The 27898-nt window shown below is 50.6% G+C and overlaps 1 protein-coding gene across 1 annotated transcript; it reads right to left on the bottom strand.

Moving 5' to 3' along the window:
* DQX1 (DEAQ-box RNA dependent ATPase 1) lies at positions 1-27898 on the bottom strand. Its single transcript, XM_073617780.1, has 12 exons — positions 27757-27898; positions 26305-26711; positions 25544-25737; positions 22118-22496; positions 21073-21315; positions 20687-20783; positions 13434-13592; positions 13134-13325; positions 11253-11375; positions 5027-5211; positions 4743-4924; positions 1-2904 (listed from the first exon to the last, which is right to left on the bottom strand). The coding sequence occupies exons 2-12, from the start codon at positions 26704-26706 to the stop codon at positions 2712-2714; spliced, it is 2349 nt and encodes a 782-aa protein (XP_073473881.1). The 5' UTR covers positions 26707-26711; positions 27757-27898; the 3' UTR covers positions 1-2711.

The raw sequence follows: 27898 nt of genomic DNA, 5'->3' as shown, positions 1-27898 counted from the left end.
TTTATGTGATAGACCAACACAAAGTGACACATAATTTTGAAGTGGAAGGAAAATGATAAATGATACAAATAAATATCTGAAAAGTGTGGGGTGCATTTGTATTCAACCCCCTTTACTCTGATACCCCCAACTAAAATCTAGTGGAACCAATTGCCTTCAAAAGCCATATAATTAGTAAACTGAGTCCACCTGTGTGTATTTTAATCTCAGTATAAATACAGCTGTTCTGTGAAGCCCTCAGAGGTTAGAGAACCATAGTGAACAAACAGCATCATGAAGTCCAAGGAACACACCAGACAGGTCAGGGATAAAGTTGTGGAGAAGTATAAAGCAGGGTTAGGTTATAAAAAAAATCTCCCAAGCTTTGAACATCTCACGGAGCTATGTTCAATCCACCATCGGAAAATGGAAAGAGTATGGCACAACTGCAAACCTACCAAGCCATAGCCGTCCACCTAAACTGACCGGCCGGGCAAGGAGAGCATTCATCAGAGAAGAGCCAAGAGGCCCATGGTAACTCTGGAGGAGCTGCAGAGATCCACAGCTCAGGTGGGAGAATCTGTCCACAGGACAACTATTAGTCGTGTTCTCCACAAATCTGCCCTTTATGGAAGAGTGACAAGAAGAAAGACATTGGTGAAAGAAAGTCATAAGAAGTCCTGTTTGTAGTTTGTGAAAAGCCATGTGGAGGACACAGCAAGCATGTGGAAGAAGGTGCTCTGGTCAGAGGAGACCAAAATTCAACTTTTTGGCCTAAAAGCAAAACGCTATGTGTAGGGGAAAACTAACACTGCCCATCACCCTGAACACACCATCCCCACTGTGAAACATGGCGGTGGCAGCATCATGTGGTGGGGATGCTTTTCTTCAGCAGGGACAGGGAAGCTGGTCAGAGTTGATGGGAAGATGGATGGAGACAAATACAGGACAATCTTAGAAGAAAACCTGTTAGAGTCTACAAAAGACTTGAGACTGGGCGGAGGTTCACCTTCCAGCAGGACAACGACCCTAAACATACAGCCAAAGCTACAATGGAATGGTTTAGATCAAAGCATATTCATGTGTTAGAATGGCCCAGTCACAGTCCAGACCTAAATCACATTGAGAATCTGTGGCAAGACTTGAAAATTGTTGTTCACAGACGCTCTCCATCCAATCTGACAGAGTTTGAGATATTTTACAAAGAAGAATGGGCAGAAATGTCCTCTCTAGATGTGCAAAGCTGGTAGAGACATCCCCAAATAGACTTGCAGAGAAAGGGGGTTCTACAAAGTATTGACTCCGGGGGGCGCCATACAAATGCCCCCCCACACACAGATTTATTTGTATCATTTATCATTTTCCTTCTACTTCACAATTATGTGACACTTTGTGTTGGTCTATCACATAAAATCCCAATAAAATACATTTACGTTTTTGGTTGTAACATGACAAAATGTGGGAAATATCAAGGGGTATCAAAACTTTTTCAAGACACTGTATATATGTATATTACATGCTATTATGTTTTCTGCTTGTTCATGTGGGCGGGATTATGACATCATTAGGACATCGTGGAGGGACTTCGATTGCTATGGGTCACCACTGACTATATGTGTTTATAGGAAGGGGACCCCTACGAGGCCCTAAAACATTGGACTATATGACATTGCGTGCTGAATAAAATCTTGCACATAAAATTTTGTAGCGTCACTGACCCCCCCTTTGCTGCCGGTTTTGCACCGCGCCCATTACATCACTACGCGCACCCTTCTGAATCATATGTGGTCCAGCACTGTCAGAACCGGGCAGCACCCCAGAAAATGTTGTTATATGGCAGGAGAAGAACATCAGGTGAAAGTTGGACTCCGGGCTCCCCCATCTCCCCTCTAACTGCTCACCTAAGACCAGGGTCACCTGATGCTCTGCTCCCGAGTCTCCTCTCCTGCTTACAGCAGGTGGTCCATGTCACTGCCCGTATAATGTGGACATTTCTTAATCAGTTACCTCCAGCTGCAAGGTCCTCTAAAGGCAATCTGCAACGGTAACGTCAGAGCATGGGGGACCGTCGAGGACCACTTGGCCCAGCAACATCAGCAGCGCTCGATTAGCAGCCCCCCAGAAACAGCACCAGCAAGGGTCATGGACGATGGACTGAGGTGCGTAAATCTTGGTTCACGTGGTAAAACAAACATATAGAATGGATTATAGAGGAATGGGGAAGGGGGTTATGTTTTGCCCAGGCCTAAGAGCTGCACCCATTGCAGCACCCTCCAATCAGATCACTTAGAGGGGAGATTTCCATAGCTGTATAAAAGCATAGAAATACTACAGTCGCTGTGCAGCAAAAAACGAGTGGATTCCCATAGGAGGCTCAACAAACACACAGAATCCACAACTGCTGCCAGTTAAGGGTATTTGTGACCCAAGGGTACCGCTGGCAGGGCCAGGGGATTATGAGGGTTGGGCCATGGATTATTATTAGTAATTAGCTCTCTCCTGACTGGCCAAGCTCCTCAATGCTATACACATGATCTGAATGCCCATGGGTTCCCAGCTGCACAAACTAAGCTACATGACTGGCAGAGAGGCATGGTCGCTCAGCGAATCTTGTATTTTCCAGTTCAGGGTGGAGACTGGACCGGATCCCAGAGCCAGCAACTGCAAGTGCTTAGCTCTTCCCTCTCATTGGCTCAGCAGATAAAGTGCACATCAAGTCCTGAGAGACGTCCTCACTGCAGAGAGCAGGAATCCTTCTCCTCCACCTCCACCTCCTCCTCCTCCCCTTCATGGTCATCCTCTTCCTCGTTCTGTTCCGGATGCGTCTCTTCATCCTGCAGCTTGTCCCTCAACTCCATCAGAAGGTCCCGACTCTCACTGGCTGGCAGGTTACTCAGGTAATATTGAGGGGCAAATTCCACCAACCTGCAGGGGGCAGAGGAGAGATGGGATCAGTGAACGGCACTGTGGTCAGTGGCAGGACGAGGTCCCGGACCTCTCTGCCGAGCCTACACAATACAGATGGGGCAGGATTGGGGTCTCTCTACTGGACACAAACTTCTATTTTCAGTTCTGGTTGGAGTGATGAAGTGTTGCCCCATGATGAGATTCCCCTTTACTTCCTGTTCTGGTGACACTCTCCAGACTGCATTCTCCTATATTCTCATGGAAGGAGATAACGCTCCATTACTTGAACATATTATGGGGAGAGCAGGAAAGCCAGGCTCAGCCAGGACCGGCAGTCAGGAGACACTAACCGATACAATTCTGGTCCACAACTGAATAAAAAGGGAGTTCCCCTTTAAATTACACTGCACCTGGTGGGGGCAGGAGGGACAGAGAAAATCATTATACATTTATCAATTAAAAATATATGAGCTGGCATTGATCTCCTAGTCAGATTCTCCTCGCCAACTTTCTGCACCACCTGGAGCAATTGACCTTCTGTACCATCAGAAGGCGGGGCTTTGAGCTTATTTACCTTTAGGGGTGGGGCTATGATCTACTCTACCACCAACCAAGGGGTGGGGGTATTAACTTCTTTACCATCGGGGTGGGGCTATAAGCTCCTTTACCACTGGGGGTAGGACAGCGATTCCCTACTACCAACCACAGGGCAAAATTATGATCTCTTTTACCCAAGGGGAAAATATGATCTCCATGACCACCCAGAGTGTAGGGCTATGATCTCCATTACCACCCAGGGGGTGGGGCTATGATCTCCATTACCACCCAGGGGGTGAGGCTTTGAGCTCCATTACCACCCAGGGGGCGGGGCTTTGAGCTCCATTACCACCCAGGGGGTGGGGCTATGATCTCCATTACCACCCAGGGGGTGGGGCTATGATCTCCATTACCACCCAGGGGGTGGGCTATGATCTCCATTACCACCCAGGGGGTGGGCTATGATCTCCATTACCACACAGGGGGTGGGGCTATGATCTCCATTACCACCCAAGGAGATGGACTACAATCTCCTTTACCACCAAGGGGTGGGGATATTAGCTTATTTAGCATCAGGGGATATTACCTCCTTTCCCATCAGGGGGCAGGGCTATGATTTCTTTCTCCACCAAGGTGTGGGAATTTTAGCTCCTGTACCATCAGGGGGTGGGGCTATGATGTCCTTAGGGACAGAACAGCGATTCCCAATTAACAACCATGACGCAGAGCTATGATCTCCATTACCACCCAGGAGGTGGTGCTATGATTTCCTTTACCACCCAGGGGGTGGGGCTATGATTTCCTTTACCACCCAGGGGGTGGGGCTATGATTTCCTTTACCACCCAGGGGTGGGGCTATGATTTCCTTTACCACCCAGGGGGTGGGGCTATGATTTCCTTTACCACCCAGGGGGCGGTGCTATGATTTCCTTTACCACCAAGTGGGTGGGGCTATGATCTCCATTACCACCCAGGGGGTGGGGCTATGATCTCCTTTACCACCCAGAGGGTGGAGCTATGATCTCCTTTACCACCCAGGAGGGAGGTTCTATGCTCTCCTTCAGAATGTTCTCCATCTGTCTCTGAACACTCATGAACATGAAGGCAGACAGTACTTCATAAATAGCTCCAACATTGGCCGGGGAGAGTTCTTCCAGGTAACTGACCCAAGCAGACAATATATCAGGAAGTATTTTGGGGGATGGGGGGGTATCTGGATATTACAGAGAATAAATCTCCCCCAATCTGTGTTTTCGGGACGGCCCTGAACACACCCCAGCAGGACAGAAGGGCGGGATCATGAATGAGGGGCCACTCACATTTCAGGGAGGATTTCGGTGGCCACACTGATACAGTTGTCCTGAGTGATGCTGAAGTCATGATAGAGGACCCAGGTCGGGGGAGGGGAGCAGCCATAATACACGGAGGAGGGGTGCAGATAGGCCACATGCTTGTGAGTGAGCATGACGTAGTTCCCTTGTCCGTCCACATCCCGAGCAGCCTGAAAAATGGAACAGCAAGAAATCATCAGTAAGAAATCACCCCGCTGTCCCTCCCGTTATAGACATATATGAGGATATACACACGGCTCTCCTCGCCTCACCTTGAGGAATCCTCCAGACAGCAGGGCCCTGAGGACGTTCAGCATGCACTCCGGGTCGGGGAAGGATGGATCGGTCACTGGCAGTTCGATCCTTGTCATGGTGTCCAGCAGTTCATTGCGGAGCAGGTCAGCCTGGTGCAGAGCGCGGGGACAAACCGCAGCATGGACACACCAACTGTCCCCATCTACACAAAGAAGAAATGGGATGTGTCTACTCGCTGTAGGATTGATTTCTCGGGGTCTAATGAGAGAGATAGCAATTGGGGGACTATTGGGTTATACCGCCGCCTTCAGAAGGGCAAAAAAAATAAATAAAATGGAGACCAGACCAGTATAACCCCCTCCCGCTACCAGCATGCCTCAGTTTTGTAGCAAAGCATGATCATAAACATGGCGGGTGGTGCTTGTCCCCTAACCTCCCTGGCGGTCTGATTTATGAATGTCAAAGCAGTACATTGATTTGCATAGAAATTTGTCGTTTTATATTATAGGCCTGTAATTGTTTTGCATGGAAATTTGTTGGTTTATATTGTAGGCCTGTAATTGTTTTGCATGGAAATTTGTTGGTTTATATTGTAGGCATGTACCATATTTATCGTCGTATAACACGCATCCCAATTTAGGAGGGAATTTTAAGGAAAAAAAAACTTTTAGGAGGGAAGTTGAAGGAAAAAAAACTTACATTTAAATGCCCATCATTGCAGCCATGTCAGTGCAGCCTTGTCAGTGCAGCCTTCCCCAGTGAAGCCTTGTCAGTGCAGCCATGTCAGTGCAGCCATGTCAGTGCAGCCATGTCAGTGCAGCCATGTCAGTGCAGCCTTCCCCAGTGAAGCCATGTCAGTGCAGCCTTCCCCAGTGCAGCCTTCCCCAGTGAAGCCATGTCAGTGCAGCCTTCCCCAGTGCAGCCTTCCCCAGTGCAGCCTTCCCCAGTGCAGCCTTCCCCAGTGCAGCCTTGTCAGTGCAGCCATGTCAGTGCAGCCTTCCCCAGTGCAGCCTTCGTCAGTGCAGCCTTGTCAGTGCAGCCATGTCAGTGCAGCCTTCCCCAGTGAAGCCATGTCAGTGCAGCCTTCCCCAGTGAAGCCATGTCAGTGCAGCCTTCCCCAGTGAAGCCATGTCAGTGCAGCCTTCCCCAGTGCAGCCTTCCCCAGTGCAGCCTTCCCCAGTGCAGCCTTCCCCAGTGCAGCCATGTCAGTGCAGCCTTCCCCAGTGCAGCCTTCCCCAGTGCAGCCTTCCCCAGTGCAGCCTTCCCCAGTGCAGCCATGTCAGTGCAGCCATGTCAGTGCAGCCTTCCCCAGTGCAGCCTTCGTCAGTGCAGCCTTGTCAGTGCAGCCATGTCAGTGCAGCCATGTCAGTGCAGCCTTCCCCAGTGAAGCCTTGTCAGTGCAGCCTTCCCCAGTGAAGCCTTGTCAGTGCAGCCATGTCAGTGCAGCCATGTCAGTGCAGCCTTCCCCAGTGAAGCCTTGTCAGTGCAGCCATGTCAGTGCAGCCATGTCAGTGCAGCCTTGTCAGTGCAGCCTTCCCCAGTGAAGCCTTGTCAGTGCAGCCTTCCCCAGTGCAGCCTTCCCCAGTGCAGCCTCGCATCCTGTGATCCCGGACCCCTGCCATCCTGTCTTTCAAAATTCGCCGACTGCGATTTGAAAATGGCGCCGCCGGCGCCGAAATACACAGAGCCGGTCCTCGGCTCTTCTCGGCAGCTCTCGTTTACTTTCGGCTCCACTCGTAGTCCCGAGCGGAGCTATCCGAACCTAGCCGAGTACACTTGGCTAGGTTCGGGCGGCGCTCGAGTGAAGACGAAAGTGGCCGAGAAGAGCCGAGGACCGGCACTGTGTATTTCGGCGCCGGCGGCGCCATTTTCAAATCGCGGTCGGCGATTTTGAAAATCTGGCAGCTCCGGATCGCAGGGGATCGGCGTATAACACGCACCCGCAATTTTCCCCTGATTTTAAGGGGAAAAAAGTGCGTGTTATACGCCGATAAATACGGTAACTGCTTTGCAGGGAAATTTGTTGTTTTATATTGTAGGCATGTAATTGTTTTGCATAGAAATTTGTTGTTTTATATTGTAGGCATGTAACTGCTTTGCATAGAAATTTGTTGTTTGATATTGTAGGCATGTAATTGTTTTGCAGGGAAATTTGGACACAGCGGGAGGACATCGCAGGATCCTGGGGACAAGGTAAGTACCTGTACCTGGATACTGCGATGCAATCTCAAGTGTGGCTCGGGGTTACAGCTATTGGTACTGAAAATTAACCCCGAGCCACTCTCGGGAATACTGCCACGAAGGTTAATGGTTAAGGATTACATGGTGACCACAAAAATCCTAGTTTATTTCTTGTCCATTGAGAGACCCAATGGTTTCCTGCAACAGCCCAATGGAGGGGCGGACAAAAGCAACACTACCAGGTCCCCCCCCCCAAATAAAACAACAAAAAGGGGGTCTGCCTGTAGCTCAAACAGCTGTCTGAGGGATGTTACTCCTGAAGCTGGCATCAGAGGAGGCCAAAAGCTCCACCTGGTAGGACTGAGAGAAGGTGTGAGCAGAAGACCAGGAGGCATATCTAGGAAAGAGTAGCCTGATGCCAAAGAACCCAAAAAAGGCACCAGGATCTAGTGGAGTGCGCCTTGACAAGACAATCCTCAATCCTTGAGACCTCAAGCTTGGATGATTATATAAACCGTGTACAGATGGTAGAACGAAAAGCTGGTTCACGGTTTTCGATGAACATCAGGAATAATCGACTTTCTGAAGGAAGCAGTAGCTGCTAGGTAGGCCCACACAAAGAAAACACCATTCAGGGAATAGAAAACGAGCTCCTGATGAACTGCAGGTGGGCAGAGGGACAGCAGAAAGATGTCCTGGTTGAGATGCAAAGCCAAAACTACCTTAGATAGAAAGGAATTTCTGGGCCTCAACAGCATCTTGTCCTTGTGTAAGACCTAAAAGGGTTCTGTGCAAAGGCCACTAGTTCAGACACTTGCAGGGGAAAAACACAATGGACTATACAGTATATAAAGAGACTGATGGCTCATCCAATTACAACCCCCTGAGGAAGTCATGTGACCCGGTGACGAAGCATGTAGGGCGGAGCTACACTGGAGGATGTCATCACTATTGGGGAATGCAGGGAGACAATTACTTTGTTGTATAAATGCTGTGCATGAGTCTGGAGCCATTTTTATGCAACAAAGCGATTGTGTTGGGTGCTTTGCAAGCGCTTGGATAATGTGAGAGACACTCTGCTCAAAGTGCTTGATTAAAAAGGAACTGCAGTCTGCTCACATACTTTGTAATAAAAACATCTTTGCCATTCTGAAGCTTCCCTCCAACCACTATTATTTTATATATACTGCGATTCTGTACTTGCCAAAATACGCTGCAGAAATTTCCCTCCACTGAGTCTGGCTGCAGCCAATTTTAACTATGGGCAGCTGAAGCTGCTGCCTGATCACTTCCTGGATTTACACAGACACACAGAGAGGCACAGCTCTGCAGCTCTCATTGGCCCTCTTAAGACTCGCACCCCACCTCCCCTTCCTGGCAAACTCATGAGAGAGAGCTGTGCATGATGTTATAAGCCTAGACTAATGGACAGACAAGAAACAGGAAGTGGGCTGTATAAGGGATTTACTGGCAAAAAAAAAAAATGTTTTACTATCCAAAGATAAAACAACAACAACAACAACAACGGCAGAAGATTTAATAGATGGAAAGTTGAACAAAATGACTGAAGGTCCGCTTTAAGGAATAGAAAGCCATCAGTCTCAGGAAGAACATCCCTTGATGGTGTTAAGGGTCAAAAGCCGCTTCAGACCCACCTACGTAGATATGTCTGATAAAGAATTTCCTGGGGTGAAAGTTTCTTGCCCGGCACCGAGTGGAGTATGCCGTATATGTGAGGTGACAGACCTCGCTAGACTTCTAACTTTCAACATCTTGGGAAATCACCAGTACAGAGATGTTTCTGTCCCTCAGAACCTGGACATCAACAGCAATGCCATTAAAGCAAGCGCTAGAGAAGCAGGGTGGTTAATCAGTCCTTAAGACTGAAGGTTCAGAGCAGAAAAAGTCAATGGAGAGTCTTTGTGGAGTCTTATCAGATCAGAGCCTCACATCCATCTAGACTCATCTATAGCTATAAGCATGATCGGAATACCAGAGGCAAAGCAGATGAGGAAGATGTTTCAGGTGAGAAAAGGGTCAGAGTGTACTGATCCCACAAAGTCACCAGAGCATCCATTGCTTCTGCTAGAGCAGCCTTTCTCAACCTTATAAGCCCAGGGGAAGACTTAAAATTATTTCCAGGTCTCGGGGAATCCCTGATAAAACCTATTCATTGAGGATCAGTGGGAACAATGCCCCTTACTTTGGTGGTCAGTGTAAGAATAGCCCCCTTACAGAGAGCTATAAAGATCAATGGTGTCATACCACTGGCTCCTCCAAGTGGCATTGGCTCAGAACTATGTAGGCACCATCAAACAGGAGGTAAATCAGCCACAGCTCAAGGAACCCCTAGCCACCTTTGGAGGAACCCTAGGGTTCCACGGAACGCTGGTTGAGAATGGCCGTGCTAGAGGATCCTTGTACCTGGAGGCAAACCTATCCATTCTGTTGTTGAACCTGTAGGCCAGGAGGTCCATGTCCGGCATTTCCCACCTGTAAACACAGGTCCTGGATTACCTTCGGGTGTAGGGACCATTCCACCGGGTCTAACGCTTCTGGCTTAGGAAGTCTGCATGCCCATTGTTAATGTCTTGGATATAAAAACGGCGTTCAAAGCTCAAACTTGTGAAGATCTGCCCAAAATGGGAACTGAGCCTCCAGGCCAGAGGAAACTTGTTTTTTAGTGGCAGACAAATTGTTCTGTCCAAGGACTGGACTGACTTGTCCCACAATGACAGAATGTTGTGTTGTAGGGGTCTGGACTACATCGATGGAGGCTACTGTTGGCTCCAGAACTCTCACGTAGAATCGAAGAGTTGAATGACTCCTGGTCTGAATCGTTGGATGACTGGGACTGAAGAGTTCATGTCTGGGGACATTTGGGGAGAATTTGAAGTTTTAGTGGGAAAGGAATGCCCTGAGAGCTCAGTAAAGCTAGCATAGCAGTTAGTACCTTGGTGAACACCCAAGGTGCATGGCTTAAGCCAAGGCAGGGCCACAAACTAAACGTGCAGAGGACCCAGCAAGAGCGAGGAATGAGCCCACCCTGACTGAGCCCTAAGATTCTTTGGTTGAGGAAGATGGGTGGTCCTGCCACATCAGTGGCTCCTTGACAATGGTATCCACAGTGATCCCAAAGAGACCCTGTCCTGCCAAGGTCACGCAGAGTAAGAGCTTCCAGAATTTTGCAGTCCAACCCTTTAAAGTGTTCCCCACATGTGAACGGAGAATCATAAGGGGAATGAGATGGGTACGGCACTCTACAGCTGGTGCTGAGGAAACCCTCATCCCCGGATACAGTAACTCAGCATGGAAGGACCTGCAATCTCCACTTAAAAAAGAAAAAAAAAATCAAAAAGAAGGAGCCAATAAAAAAAAAAACAGAGCAGAGAAAAAGACAATAAACTGAGGCATGTTGGGAGGAGGAGGGGATATCCTGGGCTGGCCCACAATGCCCATTCCTCCAGTAGGCGGCAGTATAACACGACAGTCTCTGAATCCCCGTGTCCCCCAATGGAGAAATAAAGTGAGAATTATAGGGGAATGTTCCCGACATCCCGGGATTGGGGGGTAATCATTGATCATTTGGGGAGTCACAATCACCGAACAGACGGACATCTTCACATGACTCTGTACACTTAGACGGGATTAAACATAGACTTAGCAGACAACCGCCAGACCCTCGGGCATCCAATTACTGTCCCCATTCTCTAGGGTCCAGCGGCTGGCCCCAATCTCAGGCATCCATTTATTGGCCCCCCGGGCTCGGGTGTCCAGCCGCTGGCCCCCGGTCGTGGACATCCAATTACTGTCCCCGTTCTCAGGCGTCCAGTGGCTGGCAACCGGTCTTGGGCACCCAATTACTGGCACCGTTCTCTTGGGTCCAGCGGCTGGCCCCAATCTCGGGTGTCCATTTATTGGCCCCGCTCTCGGGCGTCCAGCGGCTGGCCCCAATCTCGGGTGTCCATTTATTGGCCCCGCTCTCGGGTGTCCAGCGCCTGGCCCCGTTCTCGAGGGTCCGGCATACTAGTAGCATTTACAGTCGATCCTAGCAGTACTCACGCTCCTTGTAATGATCGTACACGTGGATGAGAGTCATGTGATCCCCTTCCGGAAGCTGCAGGTCGCGGCGGGCACACAGGACGGACTCGCTGTGCGGAGGGGGCAGGAAACAGCGGGGAGCAACTACGGCAGGAGAGAGGGGACAATGAGCGGGAAATACAAGGAGAAGAGGACATCAACTACAGCACTGCAAGCTCCACCCACTAATATCTATAACTCCGCCTACTGCGCCAGGATCAATGCATGGAGCCAAGCTGGAAGTAAGATACAGAGAAACAACATGAGAAAAACTTCTACAGAGGGTGCAGTACGCTATAAACCACTACCTCCAATACTTGTCATAGCTCCACCCACTCACATCAATAACTCCACCCACTCACATCAATAACTCCACCCACTAATTTCTACAGAGGGTGCAGTCCGCTATAAACCACTACCTCCAATACTTGTCATAGCTCCACCCACTTACATCAATAACTCCGCCCACTCACATCAATAACTCCACCCACTAATTTCTACAGAGGGTGCAGTCCGCTATAAACCACTACCTCCAATACTTGTCATAGCTCCACCCACTCACATTAATAGCTCCACCCACCAATTTCTACAGAGGGTGCAGTCTGCTATAAACCGCTACTTCCAATACTTGTCATAGCTCCACCCACTCACATCAATAACTCCACCCACTCACATCAATAACTCCACCCACTAATTTCTACAGAGGGTGCAGTCCGCTATAAACCACTACCTCCAATACTTGTCATAGCTCCACCCACTCATATCAATAACTCCGCCCACTTACATCAATAACTCCACCCACTAATTTCTACAGAGGGTGCAGTCCTCTATAAACCACTACCTCCAATACTTGTCATAGCTCCACCAACTCATATCAATAACTCCACCCACTCACATCAATAACTCCACCCACTATGGCCCATACATCTATAGTCATCTTCTTATAATCCAACCCCTATTCATTTCTGTAACTCCACCTACAATATCTTTAACTTATTATAACTCCACCCACTCCTATCCATAACTCCACCTACAACCCACCACAGAGCTGTCTTTTATTTATAACTGCACCTACTATGCTCCATATATTTATCTTTTCCCTCCTTTATCCCCACCCACCAATCTATACAACTCCACCCACTTATCCGCCTACTATGCACTGCTCATCTATCCTTTACTTCGTAAAACTCCACCCACTCGTATCTATAACTCCACCTATGACACAACATATATTATTTACTTATAACTCCGCCCACTAATTTCTACAGCTTCACCTACTAGGCTTCTTATATTTATCCTTTTTGTCTTCTAACCCCACCCACTAATCTTTATAACTCCACCCACTCACAGCTCCACCCACTACTCACATATATCCATCTTTGACATATAACTCCACCCACTAATTTCTACAACTCCACCTACTAAAGCTCTATATATTCATCCTTTCCTTCTTACAACCCCGCCCACTAATCTCTAACTCCACCCACTACTCACCATTTATGTATGTTATCTATAGCTCCTCCCACCCATATGTAGAACAACACCTACCATGCCATTTATATTTACCCCCTCCCCTTTTTATAACCCCACCCACTAGTCTTTATAACTCTGCCCACTGATCCTATGACACCATGGTTCCTCCACTCCACTATGACTTCAGACTTTCCTCTCAGCCCGCCACCAATCAGTACAAAGCGTCCTGCTTATAGAGGCCAGCACAGTAGTTGCACTTTGTAGTGATGGTGGCACCCTCAGTATTTGCACTTTGTAGTGATGGTGACGCCCTCAGTAGGAAACGTCCTTTGTCAGTGCTCACTCCTACATTCCCCCCTCCCCCCCCCCCCCTTAGCACCTTACACATACCGCTTAGCATGGCGGCCAACGTCAGCATCTCACTGACGCACTGGAATTCGCAGGCCGCGATGAGAGATTTGGAGATCTGAGGATCCAGAGGAAACTCTGACATGACAATTCCAACCTCGGACAGATTGCCATCGTCATCCAGTGCTGCCAAGTAATCCAGATCTTCAAGAGCCTGCATGAGGAACTCCGGAGCTGAGGAGAGAGAGAGAGAGAATACTACATTGAATGACTGGGGGGGAGGGGGGAGGGAATCCTCCAGAGTATGGAGGGGGTCTAGCCAGGCAGCACGCCACCTCTTACCAGGCCGGTCCAGAAAGTCACACTGTCCAAGGTCAGCGATGTCCAAACGTTTCAGCAGCAGAACCATACGACTCAAGTTCTCCTGCAGAATCCGAGGAGGAGAAAACTCCAACATCCGACTCTCGAAGGTGCTCTCAGGATACAAGCGGTAACAAATCCCTAGAGAGGGAAGAGGGATTCCATATTACTACTCAATGTGAAAATTGACAGTCGGGTTATACTGCCACCTACAGGAGGATCTACACACTCACAACCCCTCCCACTCCCAGCATGACTTAGTTTTGTGCAAAAGAATATCATCTTAAAAAAAAGAGGGGAAAACGGCTGTGGCTCTCAATGAAATGGAGAGTACAAAAAAAAAAAAAAAAACGATTTTCTCTCGTGTCAACTGAGGTACCAGAATTAAGAGATGGTCAGGACTTCCAAAACCAGTCCAACTGAGGGGTGGGCAACAGCAACATAACACTAACAGGCTTACAACACACAGAACGGGGGGCTGCCTACAGCTCAACAATCACCTGAAGGACCTTACACCCAAAGCTGGTATCAGATGAGGCCTGGATATCCCCCTGAAGGACCTTAAAACGAAAGCGGTTATCAGATGAGGCCTGGATATCCCCCTGAAGGACCTTACACCCGAAGCTGGTATCAGATGAGGCCTGGATATCCTCTTGAAGGACCTTACATCCGAATCTGGTATCAGATGAGCCCTCGATATCCCCCTGAAGGACCTTACACCTGAAGCTGGTATCATATAAGTCCTAGATATCCCCCTGAAGGACCTTACACCTGAAGCTGGTATCAGATGAGGCCTGGATATCCCCTTGAAGGACCTTACATCCGAAGCTGGTATCAGATGTGGCCTGGATATCCCCCTGAAGGACCTTACACTTGAAGCTGGTATCAGATGAGGCCTGGATATCCCCCTGAAGGACCTTACAGCTGAAGCTGGTATCAGATGAGGCCTGGATATCCCCCGGAAGGACCTTACACCTGAAGCTGGTATCAGATGAGGCCTGGATATCCCCCTAAAGGACCTTACACCTGAAGCTGGTATCAGATGAGGCCTGGATATCCCCCTGAAGGACCTTACACCTGAAGCTGGTATCAGATGAGGCCTGGATATCCCCCTGAAGGACCTTACACCTGAAGCTGGTATCAGATGAGGCCTGGATATCCCCCTGAAGGACCTTACACCTGAAGCTGGTATCAGATGAGGCCTGGACATGCACCTGAAGGACCTTACACCTGAAGCTGGTATCAGATGAGGCCTGGACATGCACCTGAAGGACCTTACATTCGAAGCTGGTATCAGATGAGGCCTGGATATCCCCCTGAAGGACCTTACATCTGAAGCTGGTATCAGATGAGGCCTGGATATCCCCCTGAAGGACCTTACACCTGAAGCTGGTATCAAATGAGGCCTGGATATCCCCCGAAAGGACCTTACACCTGAAGCTGGTATCAGATGAGGCCTGGATATCCTCCTGAAGGACCTTACGCCCAAAGCTGGTATCAGATGAGGCCTGGATATCCCCCTGAAGGACCTTACATCTGAAGGTGGTATCAGATGAGGCCTGGATATCCCCCTGAAGGACCTTACACCTGAAGCTGGTATCAGATGAGGCCCGGACATCCACCTGAAGGACCTTACACCTGAAGCTGATATGAGATAAGGCCTGGACATCCACCTGAAGGACCTTACACCAGAAGCTGGTATTCAATGAGGTCTAGAGACCCACTTGAAGGACCTTACACCCAAAGCTAGGACCAGATGAGGTCTGGACACCCACTTGAAGGACATTATACCTGAAGCTGGTTTTAGATGAGGTCCGGACATCCATCTGGTAGAACATATAGAACATATAGAACATGAAAAGAAAGGATGAAGAGGTTGGAAGGGAGGGGCGTTGTCATCCTAGTTTACGGTTTCTTTTCTTCTTGCATTCTTTATTAAGTTTTGTGATAAAAGTGACAAAAAATGCTGTATGTGCATATGCTGATTTGCAAATGTATGCATAGAAATCCTATTTCTTATTGACATGTACGCTTTTGGATTATATACCTTCAGATTTGTATTTTCTTGGTATGTACGACAATAAAACTCTTTTAAATAAAAAAAAAAAAAAAAGAAGAAAAGATGCAGAAAAGTCGAAGAAGCACCCACAGATCTACAGTGGAGTATGCTTTGACAGGACAGGGGGGAGGGGGGATGCCAATCCTAAAGACTATAATAGCTTGAATGATAGAAGAAAAGAAAGGTTCTCCTTTACGGGGACAGTCAGAAATTACTGAGTCAGTCCTAATGGAAGAAGTAGTCGGGACGTAAACCAGTACAGTACAAACCACATCCAGACAATGGAGGAAGATCTCCTTCTGATGAATTGGAGCCGGACAGAGAGATGGAAGAAAGATGTCCTAGTTGAAGTGAAAGGACAAAAGTATCCAAAACAAGTCCAGAGGCACCTTGTCGCGCAAGACTGGAAGGGGTTCTTTCCATGATAAGGCCACCAGTTCTGACAATCGCTTCGAAGAGGTGACGGCAATGAGGAACCATGTAAGTTGGAGTGGAAAGGGGGACTATCCTGAATGGGTTCAAAAGGGTGATTTCTGAAGTGCCAAGAGAACCCAAATCAGACCCCAAAGAGTCACTGGGAGGCACACAGGGGAAGCCATATGGGAGACACCCTGCACAAAGGTCTTAAATAATGGAGGGCTAGCGTTCTCTGGAACAAGATGGCAAGTGCAGAGACCTAACCCTTGTTGATGCCAAATGCTGACCTTGACCTATTTGCAGAAAGGCCAGAATTCGTACTATGGAGAAATCTCATGAGGATGAGTTTCTCTTCTCGCACCAAGTGAAGTATGCCTTCCATGTGCGATAGTAGACCTTGTGTGAAATAGACTTCCTAACCTTCACAGAACCAGAGATGCCCCTGTCTCTCAGAACCTGGAATTTAACAGCCATGGCATTAATGCTAGCGATCGTAAAGGAGGGGGGTAAACAGGTCCCAGAGGCAGAAGATCTGGAGGAGGCCACAAGGCATCTATCAAAAGAATATAGGTGGAAGTACCACATCTGATTCAGCGATATAAGGATTGCTGGAACACCCACCCTCTCATTCTGTAAAGCAGACAAGGAAGAAGACTCAGGTAGGAGCTATGATGTTGATCAGAACGTGTCGACTGCTCCCTCAACATGAGATTGTACAGATGTCCCACAATCTTGAGGAAAACTCAAGCTGCAGAAGATAGGGCCCACAGCTAAGTGCAGGAATTGATGACATGGGGATGTGCAAGTCTTCACAGTGAAATGAGGCTTTGACAGACTTGGCTGGTTCCATCGATTTAAGACCTTAAGACACAAGAGGGGACAGGTTCCAAGGAGGACATGGCCATAGATGTTATGCCTGACTCCTAACATCTAAGGGAGCAAAAGGTGAGAGGTTGTGCTGGTCAAAAAGACATAGCAGAATATATTAGGTCTCAAGTAACAAAAAGAGGAAGGGAAGACTGGCTTCCAAGCTACCTTGTTCCCACATGGAAGAAGAATCCAAAGTGCCTCTTCTGATGGGAACAGAATGAGGATTTGATTCCCAGAAGGGGAACCTTCTTATTTAGAAGGATAGAGCTCAGGATGGCCAAAAGGTTCTACAGGAGCCTAAGTGGGCACCCAGGAAGAGCTCTCTGCGGCCTGCACAAAGAGTGCTAGGTCTGGGATATAAGGAGAAGGTGTGCAGTGTCAACCAGGACCTACCAGGTCCTAGCTGAAATGGTGTAAGCAGGGCTAAGCGGAAGGATATACAGAATAGAGGGACATGTAGAGAATTCAGAATGAGGCTCCCTATCAGACCACTAGGTGGAGCCAGTCTACCAAAGACTACAGAGCAGGGGCAAATCAACCTGCCTGAATATAACGAGGGGGGCATCCAACACAAGCATAGGGAATATCTGGGGAGCAAGAATAGGGATCCTGGGGTAGCTTACTCTCCAGGAAAGAAAGTTCAGCATTTCCTCAACCTAAAAGGGCAGCTATTGGAGATGTACGTTCACATTAGGCTGAGGGCCCCTTTATAACAGGACAATGAATTTATTGCAGTAGTAGTATGGCCATTTGTGAAAGATTCCCAGAGTCACCAGATCCTACCCAAACCCACAGTAACATGGTGAGGAGGCTCTGCCGGGGCAGGAATAGATCTGTGCAACCGGCAGCTGCCAACTCGCCCATTAACCCTGAGGAGGTCCAAGTCCATTCAACCCCTGAGGGCAAAATGTGATTTATAACCTTCTAATCAAAAGGTCTTACTAAGGGGTGTGACACACAAGGTGAAGGGTGAATGGTTCCAACACAGAAGGGTTAAACCAAGAAGTAAGACATTGATTGGTGGTGGAGGATCTAGAACAGTGCTGGTTATGGTTTGGATCTCTAGGATTTCATGGAGAAGTTATGGCCGATGTCTGGAATGACGTGACGGGGGAAATGAGGAGACAGAGCGGCACTATCAGCGGTTATCATGGAGGGTGTGAGTCACTGATCGATGTTGGCAGCTCAGATAAGGATCGGGGCAGGTCAAAAGATTTACTGCAACAGCCATATAAAAGGTGACTCACTATCCCGAACTGTCAACAAGGACAAGGAAATCAATAAGAGACCTGTACACCTGTACCCGATGAGCCACTTCTGTATGTCCTGTACACCTGTACCCCATGAGCCACTTCTGTATGTCCTGTACACCTGTACCCTATGAGCCACTTCTGTATGTCCTCTACACCTGTACCCCATGAGCCACTTCTGTATGTCCTCTACACCTGTACCCCATGAGCCACTTCTGTATGTCCTCTACACCTGTACCCCATGAGCCACTTCTGTATGTCCTGTACCCTATGAGCCACTTCTGTATGTCCTCTACACCTGTACCCCATGAGCCACTTCTGTATGTCCTCTACACCTGTACCCTATGAGCCACTTCTGTATGTCCTCTACACCTGTACCCCATGAGCCACTTCTGTATGTCCTCTACACCTGTACCCCATGAGCCACTTCTGTATGTCCTCTACACCTGTACCCCATGAGCCACTTCTGTATGTCCTCTACACCTGTACCCCATGAGCCACTTCTGTATGTCCTGTACACCTGTACCCCATGAGCCACTTCTGTATGTCCTGTACACCTGTACCCTATGAGCCACTTCTGTATGTCCTCTACACCTGTACCCCATGAGCCACTTCTGTATGTCCTCTACACCTGTACCCCATGAGCCACTTCTGTATGTCCTCTACACCTGTACCCCATGAGCCACTTCTGTATGTCCTGTACCCTATGAGCCACTTCTGTATGTCCTCTACACCTGTACCCCATGAGCCACTTCTGTATGTCCTCTACACCTGTACCCTATGAGCCACTTCTGTATGTCCTCTACACCTGTACCCCATGAGCCACTTCTGTATGTCCTCTACACCTGTACCCGATGAGCCACTTCTGTATGTCCTCTACACCTGTACCCCATGAGCCACTTCTGTATGTCCTCTACACCTGTACCCTATGAGCCACTTCTGTATGTCCTCTACACCTGTACCCTATGAGCCACTTCTGTATGTCCTCTACACCTGTACCCCATGAGCCACTTCTGTATGTCCTGTACCCTATGAGCCACTTCTGTATGTCCTCTACACCTGTACCCCATGAGCCACTTCTGTATGTCCTCTACACCTGTACCCTATGAGCCACTTCTGTATGTCCTCTACACCTGTACCCCATGAGCCACTTCTGTATGTCCTCTACACCTGTACCCGATGAGCCACTTCTGTATGTCCTCTACACCTGTACCCCATGAGCCACTTCTGTATGTCCTCTACACCTGTACCCTATGAGCCACTTCTGTATGTCCTCTACACCTGTACCCTATGAGCCACTTCTGTATGTCCTCTACACCTGTACCCCATGAGCCACTTCTGTATGTCCTGTACCCTATGAGCCACTTCTGTATGTCCTCTACACCTGTACCCCATGAGCCACTTCTGTATGTCCTCTACACCTGTACCCTATGAGCCACTTCTGTATGTCCTCTACACCTGTACCCCATGAGCCACTTCTGTATGTCCTCTACACCTGTACCCGATGAGCCACTTCTGTATGTCCTCTACACCTGTACCCCATGAGCCACTTCTGTATGTCCTCTACACCTGTACCCTATGAGCCACTTCTGTATGTCCTCTACACCTGTACCCTATGAGCCACTTCTGTATGTCCTCTACACCTGTACCCTATGAGCCACTTCTGTATGTCCTCTACACCTGTACCCTATGAGCCACTTCTGTATGTCCTGTACCCTATGAGCCACTTCTGTATGTCCTGTACCCTATGAGCCACTTCTGAGGGTCCGTCTACTCTACTGCCTGAAATCGGCTGGGGGGCCGTCTACTCTACCGCCTGAAATCGGCTGGGGGGCCGTCTACTCTACCGCCTGAAATCGGCTGGGGGGCCGTCTACTCTACCGCCTGAAATCGGCTGGGGGGCCGTCTACTCTACCGCCTGAAATCGGCTGGGGGGCCGTCTACTCTACCGCCTGAAATCGGCTGGGGGGGGCCGTCTACTCTACCGCCTGAAATCGGCTGGGGGGGCCGTCTACTCTACCGCCTGAAACCGGCTGGGGGGCCGTCTACTCTACCGCCTGAAACCGTCTGGGGGGCCGTCTACTCTACCGCCTGAAATCGGCTGGGGAGCTGTCTACTCTACCGCCTGAAAATCGGCTGGGGGGCCGTCTACTCTACCGCCTAAAAATCAGCTGGGGGTCCGTCTACTCTACTGCCTGAAAATTGGCTGAGGGTCCCTCTACTCTACCGCCTGAAATGGACTGAGGGGCCGTCTACTCTACCGCCTGAAATCGGCTGGGGGGCCGTCTACTCTACCGCCTGAAATCAGCTGAGGGGCCGTCTACTCTACCGCCTGAAATCGGCTGGGGGGCCGTCTACTCTACCGCCTGAAATCAGCTGAGGGGCCGTCTACTCTACTGGATCCATCAACTCTACTGCCTGATATACAAAACCCGACTAGACCCTCATACAGAAGACAAGGCTCTGGGACCCTCGTACAGAAGAGAAGATGATAGGAGATACAGATGGTCTTTCATTGGGTAGTGGAAAATGCTCCCTCCTGAAGGCTTCATCCGGACCTCCTATGTCATGCCAATCTTCCCCATATGAAGATGACCCACGGGACACCCTCATACTGCGACACCCCATTATTTATTTACCATCGGGTCCCTGCGCTCTCATCCTTCGGATCTCGGCTCTGGATTTACTGATCAGACGTTGGACCTGAGAATCGGCACGAATTCGGGGATTGTAAACCTGGAAGAGAAGACGTCAGAGAAGATAACGAACATCACAGAGCTACATGTCGGCAAAGCGCTACACCGGCCGGACCCCGTGTGTCCCCCCCCCCCGCTGTATACTATATCTGATAGAGGAGAGCCATGTCCCGCTCACTAGGTGTGTTCTCCCTCCCCCGCTGTATCCGACAGAGGAAAGCCGTAGTGGGATATCACCATAGCTCCTCGGAGGAGGTCCCTTTCACCCCACAGTGGGCGGAGGAAAGGAGCGGTCTTGGTGTCATTACATTCCAGTCATCAATACTCACAGATTGCACCTCACTCCCGGTATCGATGACGAATTGTATCCCGGTCAGAGAGAAGGATAACTCGGCCACGGCGGTTGTGAGGAAGACATGGCGCTGGTAGTCGGAGTCGCCATGGGACGCCTCGTAGACGCTCTGTATAGAGGAGCCAGCACTGGGGAGAAGAGCCATCGGCAGCAGGGAGCCCAGACTGGGACTCAGGGACACGGACTCGGTGAGGAGCGCCGCCGAGCACCTCTGTACTTCCTGTGAAGAAGAAGCCGACATCCGTCACCCCCCCTGATATCGGGGTACACACCCCAACCCCCATCATACAGATATTGAGGTACACCCCCCATAATACAGATATCGGGGTATACACCCCAACCCCCATCATACAGATATTGAGGTACCCCCCCCCCCCATAATACAGATATCGGGGTACACAACCCCAACCCCCATCATACAGATATCGGGGTACACACCCCAACCCCCATCATACAGATATCGGTGTACACACCCCAACCCCCCACCATACAGATATCGGGGTACACACCTCAACCCCCTACCATACAGATATCGGGGTACGCACCTCAACCCCCATCATACAGATATCGGGTTACACCCCCAACCCCCATCATACAGATATCGGGGTACACCCCCCAACCCCCCACCATAGATATCGGGGTACACACCCCAACCCCCATCATACAGATATCGGGGTACACACCCCAACCCCCATCATACAGATATCGGGGTACACACCCCAACCCCCATCATACAGATATCGGGGTACGCACCTCAACCCCCATCATACAGATATCGGGGTACACCCCCCAACCCCCATCATACAGATATCGGGGTACAACCCCCAACCCCCCACCATAGATATCGGGGTACACACCCCAACCCCCATCATACAGATATCGGGGTACACACCCCAACCCCCCACCATACAGATATCGGGGTACACACCTCCAACCCCCCAGCATACAGATATCGGGGTACACACCCCTATCATACAGATATCAGGGTACACCCCGCCCCCCCATCATACAATCACACACACCTCCTCACTGGCCAGGAACACCAGCACGTCCCCGGGCTCATTCCTCCGGTGGATATCCAGCACCATGTGACAGGCCGCCATCACCTGGTCATGTGACTGAGACGGCCGGTACACCACGTCCGGCATGTGATCCCGGCCCGGAACCGTCACCACGGACGTACCCGACCCAAGGAACTCCAGCAGACGGGGCTGCAGAGCCGGCGAGGTCATGACCACCAGGCGCAGGGCGGCTCTCTGCCGAATGATGTCCTTAAAGAGGCCCAGCAGGAGGTCGGTGGCCACCGTCCGCTCGTCCACCTCATCCAGGATCACCACACTGGCCGTCTGCATCAGAGGGTTGGAGGTCAGTTCCTGGAGGAGCAGGGAGTCCCAGCAGAACCTACCGGAGAAGAAACCACAAGGTGTAAGAAACCTGGATAAGACTGACCACCACACCAACCTGGAGGGTGGATGTACACAGCCACATACAGTCCTGCTCAAAAGTCTGCACACCCTGCCAGAGATTGTGACATTTTGGCATTAATATTGAAAATATGACCGATCGTGCCAAAAAACTGTCTTTTATTTAAGGATAGCGATCACAGGAAGTCATTTATTATCACATCATTTTTTGGATCTTTTTTTAAATCATAATGATAACAGAAATCACTCAAATGGCCCTGATAAAAAGTTGACATACCGCGGAATGTTTGGCCTTGGTACAGACACAGAAGGCGGCACACAGAGGGTTAAAATGGCGATTAAAGGTTAATTTCACACAGTTTGTGGCTTTTTAAATCACAATTGGTGTCTGTGTATAAATAGTCAATGAGTTTATCTCTCACATGGATGCGCTAAGCAGGCTAGACACTGAGCCATGAGGAGGTAGAAAAGAACAGTCAAAAGACCTGCGTAACAAGGTAATGAAACTTTACAAGGATGGAAGAGGATATAAAAAAGATATCCAAAGGCTTGAATATGTGAATTTTTGGCACGATCGGTCATATTTTCAATATTCATTTCACAATTTCTGCCAGGGTATGCAAACTTTTGAGCACAACTGTATCTCAACATGGCCAAGTAGACTGCAAAGGTATGGATACCTTGCCATGACCCAATGGCCATAACCCTACCACTGGGTCATAGTGGTAGGGTTATGGCCATTGGGTCATGGCAAGGGCTGTGGGGATTTCGCTGTTGGGACATGGTAAGGGCCACTGGTCATGGCGGTAGGGTTGTGGTTAAGGCTGTGAGATTAAGGTCTATAGGGTTATGGTTAGGGCTGTACAGTTATGGGTAAGGCTAGGGTAAGGGCTGTTGGGTCATGGCAGTAGGATTATGGTAAGGGCTGTTGGGTCATGGCAGTAGGGTTATGGTAAGGGCTGTTGGGTCATGGCGGTAGGGTTATGGTAAGGGCTGTTGGGTCATGGCGGTAGAGTTATGGTAAGGGCTGTTGGGTCATGGCGGTAGGGTTGTGGTAAGTGCTGTTGGGTCATGGCGGTAGGGTTATGGTAAGGGCTGTTGAGTCATGGCGGTAGGGTTATGGTAAGGCTCTTGGGTTATGGCGGTAGGGTTATGGTATGGGCTGTTGAGTCATGGCGGTAGGGTTATGGTAAGGCTGTTGGGTCATGGTGGTAGGGTTATGGTAAGGCTGTTGGGTCATGGCGGTAGGGTTATGTTATGGGCTGTTGAGTCATGGCGGTAGGGTTATGGTAAGGCTGTTGGGTCATGGCGGTAGGGTTATGGTATGGGCTGTTGGGTCACGGCGGTAGGGTTTTGGAATGGGCTGTTGGGTCACAGCGGTAGGGTTTTGGTATGGGCTGTTGGGTCATGGCGGTAGGGTTTTGGTATGGGCTGTTGGGTCACGGCGGTAGGGTTTTGGAATGGGCTGTTGGGTCACGGCGGTAGGGTTTTGGTATGGGCTGTTGGGTCATGGCGGTAGGGTTTTGGTATGGGCTGTTGGGTCATGGCGGTAGGGTTATGGTAAGGCTGTTGGGTCATGGCGGTAGGGTTATGGTAAGGGCTGTTGGGTCATGGCGGTAGGGTTATGGTAAGGGCTGTTGGGTCATGGCGGTAGGGTTATGGTAAGTGCTGTTGGGTCATGGCGGTAGAGTTATGGTAAGGGCTGTTGGGTCATGGCGGTAGGGTTATGGTAAGGCTGTTGGGTCATGGCGGTAGGGTTATGGTATGGGCTGTTGGGTCATGGCGGTAGGGTTTTGGAATGGGCTGTTGGGTCATGGCGGTAGGGTTTTGGAATGGGCTGTTGGGTCATGGCGGTAGGGTTTTGGTATGGGCTGTTGGGTCATGGCGGTAGGGTTTTGGTATGGGCTGTTGGGTCATGGCGGTAGGGTTTTGGTATGGGCTGTTGGGTCATGGCGGTAGGGTCATGGTAAGGGCTGTTGGTATGGGCTGTTGGGTCATGGCGGTAGGGTCATGGTAAGGGCTGTTGGGTCATGGCGGTAGGGTTATGGTAAGGGCTGTTGGGTCATGGCGGTAGGGTTATGGTAAGGGCTGTTGGGTCATGGCGGTAGGGTTATGGTAAGGGCTGTTGGGTCATGGCGGTAGGGTTATGGTAAGTGCTGTTGGGTCATGGCGGTAGAGTTATGGTAAGGGCTGTTGGGTCATGGCGGTAGGGTTATGGTAAGGCTGTTGGGTCATGGCGGTAGGGTTATGGTATGGGCTGTTGGGTCATGGCGGTAGGGTTTTGGAATGGGCTGTTGGGTCATGGCGGTAGGGTTTTGGTATGGGCTGTTGGGTCATGGCGGTAGGGTCATGGTAAGGGCTGTTGGGTCATGGCGGTAGGGTTTTGGTATGGGCTGTTGGGTCATGGCGGTAGGGTCATGGTAAGGGCTGTTGGGTCATGGCGGTAGGGTTTTGGAATGGGCTGTTGGGTCATGGCGGTAGGGTTTTGGTATGGGCTGTTGGGTCATGGCGGTAGGGTTATGGTAAGGCTGTTGGGTCATGGCGGTAGGGTTATGGTAAGTGCTGTTGGGTCATGGCGGTAGGGTTATGGTAAGTGCTGTTGGGTCATGGCGGTAATGTTATGGTAAGGGTGTGGATGGGAGTACAATGACACAGAATGTAAATTGGGGTGGATAGAGTGGAAAGAGTTTGGGGAAGTAGGAAGAGTTTGGAGAAGAGCTCGGGAAAGTGGGAAGAGTTCAGGAAGGTGGATAGAGTTCGGGAAGTGGGAATTAAGTGGTGGAGGGGAGGTAGGTGTGCGGGGAGATACACCATTCGTGTAGATGAACTGACAGACGGGGGATGTGAGGATTGCTCTGGAGGGTTCCTTCACCTGTCTGGGGACCCGATCCCAGGAAGATTGTATTGCCAGGACTGTCCCTGAAGGGAGAATGACTTCTGTACTCAAACTGTGCCACCCTCCTCCCCTTATCCCCCCAGTACCCCCCCCCCATGTGTCAGTGGAGGTCCAGACCCCCGGCTCACCTCAGTATGGTGTTGGGGGTGGTGCAGTCCTCATGAGGGACAGAGAAGCCAACTTCATGGCCGAGGTTCAGGTCCATCTCATCCGCCACTCGGACGGCCAGGCTGAAGGCGGCGGCAGCGTGAGGCTGGGAGGAGATAACGGCGCCCTCCGAGTATTCCTGGGAGAGAGCGAACTCCGCACACCACTGAGGAACCTGAGAGGACACAGAGGTCACATGACATGGGGTACAGGGGCCCTGAATACCCCAACATACACCCTGAGTGAGCACCCTTCACCTGAGATAGGGGCCCTATATATCCTGACATACACACTGTGCCAGGTATGGGGCCCCTGTACCTCCAAACACCGGGACACTAAAGGGCCACTATACCTCCAAACACCGGGACACTAAGGGGCCACTATACCTCCAAACACCGGGACACTAAGGGGCCACTATACCTCCAAACACCGGGACACTAAGGGGCCACTATACCTCCAAACACCGGGACACTAAGGGGCCACTATACCTCCAAACACCGGGACACTAAGGGGCCACTATACCTCCAAACACCGGGACACTAAGGGGCTACTATACCTCCAAACACCGGGACACTAAGGGGCCCCACCAGCCACACATACTGAAGGTACAGACAGAACCCATTATAGCGCCCCCTGGAGATCCTGACACACCATGATAGAGCACAATGTACAGTAACTGGGCCCCCCCGATCCTGGCATAGACAGGGCCCCCCACATCTAGAAGGATCGGTATGACAGTCACCTGTGTGCTCCGCCCAGACCCCGCCTCTCCACTGACGAGGACGATGTTGTTGCCCTGCAGACTCTCCAGGAATTGGTATTTCACCCCCCAAACCGGCAACATCCGGCGCCCAGCCAGGAAGAGGTAATAGCGGGAGGAGAAGGGGAGACCATCAAAGGGGTTCTGTTCAAGATCTCCATCCTCCTTCCCCTCATCTTCGTCCTCCAGAATCACCACCTCCTCCTCCCGATCCTCTGAAGGGACCTTCTCTGACTCCTCCTCCCGATCCTCTGAGGGGACCTTCTCCTCATCTTCATCCCGATCCTCTGAGGAGACCTTCTCCTCATCTTCATCCCGATCCTCTGAGGAGACCTTCTCCTCATCTTCATCCCGATCCTCTGAGGAGACCTTCTCCGACTCCATCCTGACTGTAAGAGAAGAGAATCATATGACAGACATGACTACCACTGAGGAGCCCCGGGACAGACATGCCTACCACTGAGGAGCCCCGGGACAGACATGCCTACCACTGAGGAGCCCCGGGACAGACATGCCTACCACTGAGGGGCCCCGGGACAGACATGACTACCACTGAGGAGCCCCGGGACAGACATGACTACCACTGAGGAGCCCCGGGACAGACATGCCTACCACTGAGGAGCCCCAGGACAGACATGCCTACCACTGAGGGGCCCCGGGACAGACATGACTACCACTGAGGAGCCCCGGGACAGACATGCCTACCACTGAGGAGCCCCGGGACAGACATGCCTACCACTGAGGGGCCCCGGGACAGACATGACTACCACTGAGGGGCCCCGGGACAGACATGACTACCACTGAGGGGCCCCGGGACAGACATGACTACCACTGAGGGGCAACGGGACAGACATGACTACCACTGAGGAGCCCCGGGACAGACATGACTACCACTGAGGGGCCCCGGGACAGACATGACTACCACTGAGGGGCCCCGGGACAGACATGACTACCACTGAGGGGCCCCGGGACAGACATGACTACCTCTGAGGGGCCCCGGGACAGACATGACTACCACTGAGGGGCCCCGGGACAGACATGACTACCACTGAGGGGCCCCGGGACAGACATGACTACCTCTGAGGGGCCCCGGGACAGACATGACTACCTCTGAGGGGCCCCGGGACAGACATGACTACCACTGAGGGGCCCCGGGACAGACATGACTACCACTGAGGGGCCCCGGGACAGACATGACTACCTCTGAGGGGCCCCAACATACAGATCTGGTAGAAGCATACAGCAAGTGAAAGCTGGGATAAGAATTAGTGATCCTGAGGATCTAAATGCCACAGAAGATCCATTATTATATCTGGGCTCTCCCTAACAACCAATCAGATCTGACTTTACACCCTGACCAATGACAGCCGAGTTCTAATTGGCTGCTCTGTACAGAGGGATGTCCCCTCCCCCCACCGTCCCCATCACACATACATCTCACAGGGTGTCACTTCTGGGTGGCTGCTGAGTGATCTTCCATGTCTTCCGCCCTCACTGACACCCACTTCCGGCTCATTCACCGGCACTTCCGCCCTCACCGACACCCACTTCCGGCTTACTCACCGGCACTTCCGCC

The sequence above is a fragment of the Aquarana catesbeiana genome, linkage group LG01 (genome assembly GCF_042186555.1).
Source record: "Aquarana catesbeiana isolate 2022-GZ linkage group LG01, ASM4218655v1, whole genome shotgun sequence".
Lineage (NCBI taxonomy): Eukaryota > Metazoa > Chordata > Amphibia > Anura > Ranidae > Aquarana > Aquarana catesbeiana.
This window is presented reverse-complemented; position numbering and strand designations above follow the sequence as displayed.

Excerpts from the sequence above, each read along its gene's own strand:
- DQX1 (XM_073617780.1), bottom strand. The coding sequence starts at position 26,706 with ATGGAGTCGGAGAAGGTCTCCTCAGAGGATCGGGATGAAGATGAGGAG. Across the intron at positions 25,738-26,304 it reads GGTCTGGGCGGAGCACACAG|GTTCCTCAGTGGTGTGCGGA; the intron begins GTGACTGTCATA and ends GTGTCCTCTCAG. Across the intron at positions 21,316-22,117 it reads TGTTCCTGGCCAGTGAGGAG|GAAGTACAGAGGTGCTCGGC; the intron begins GTGTGTGTGATT and ends TCTTCTTCACAG.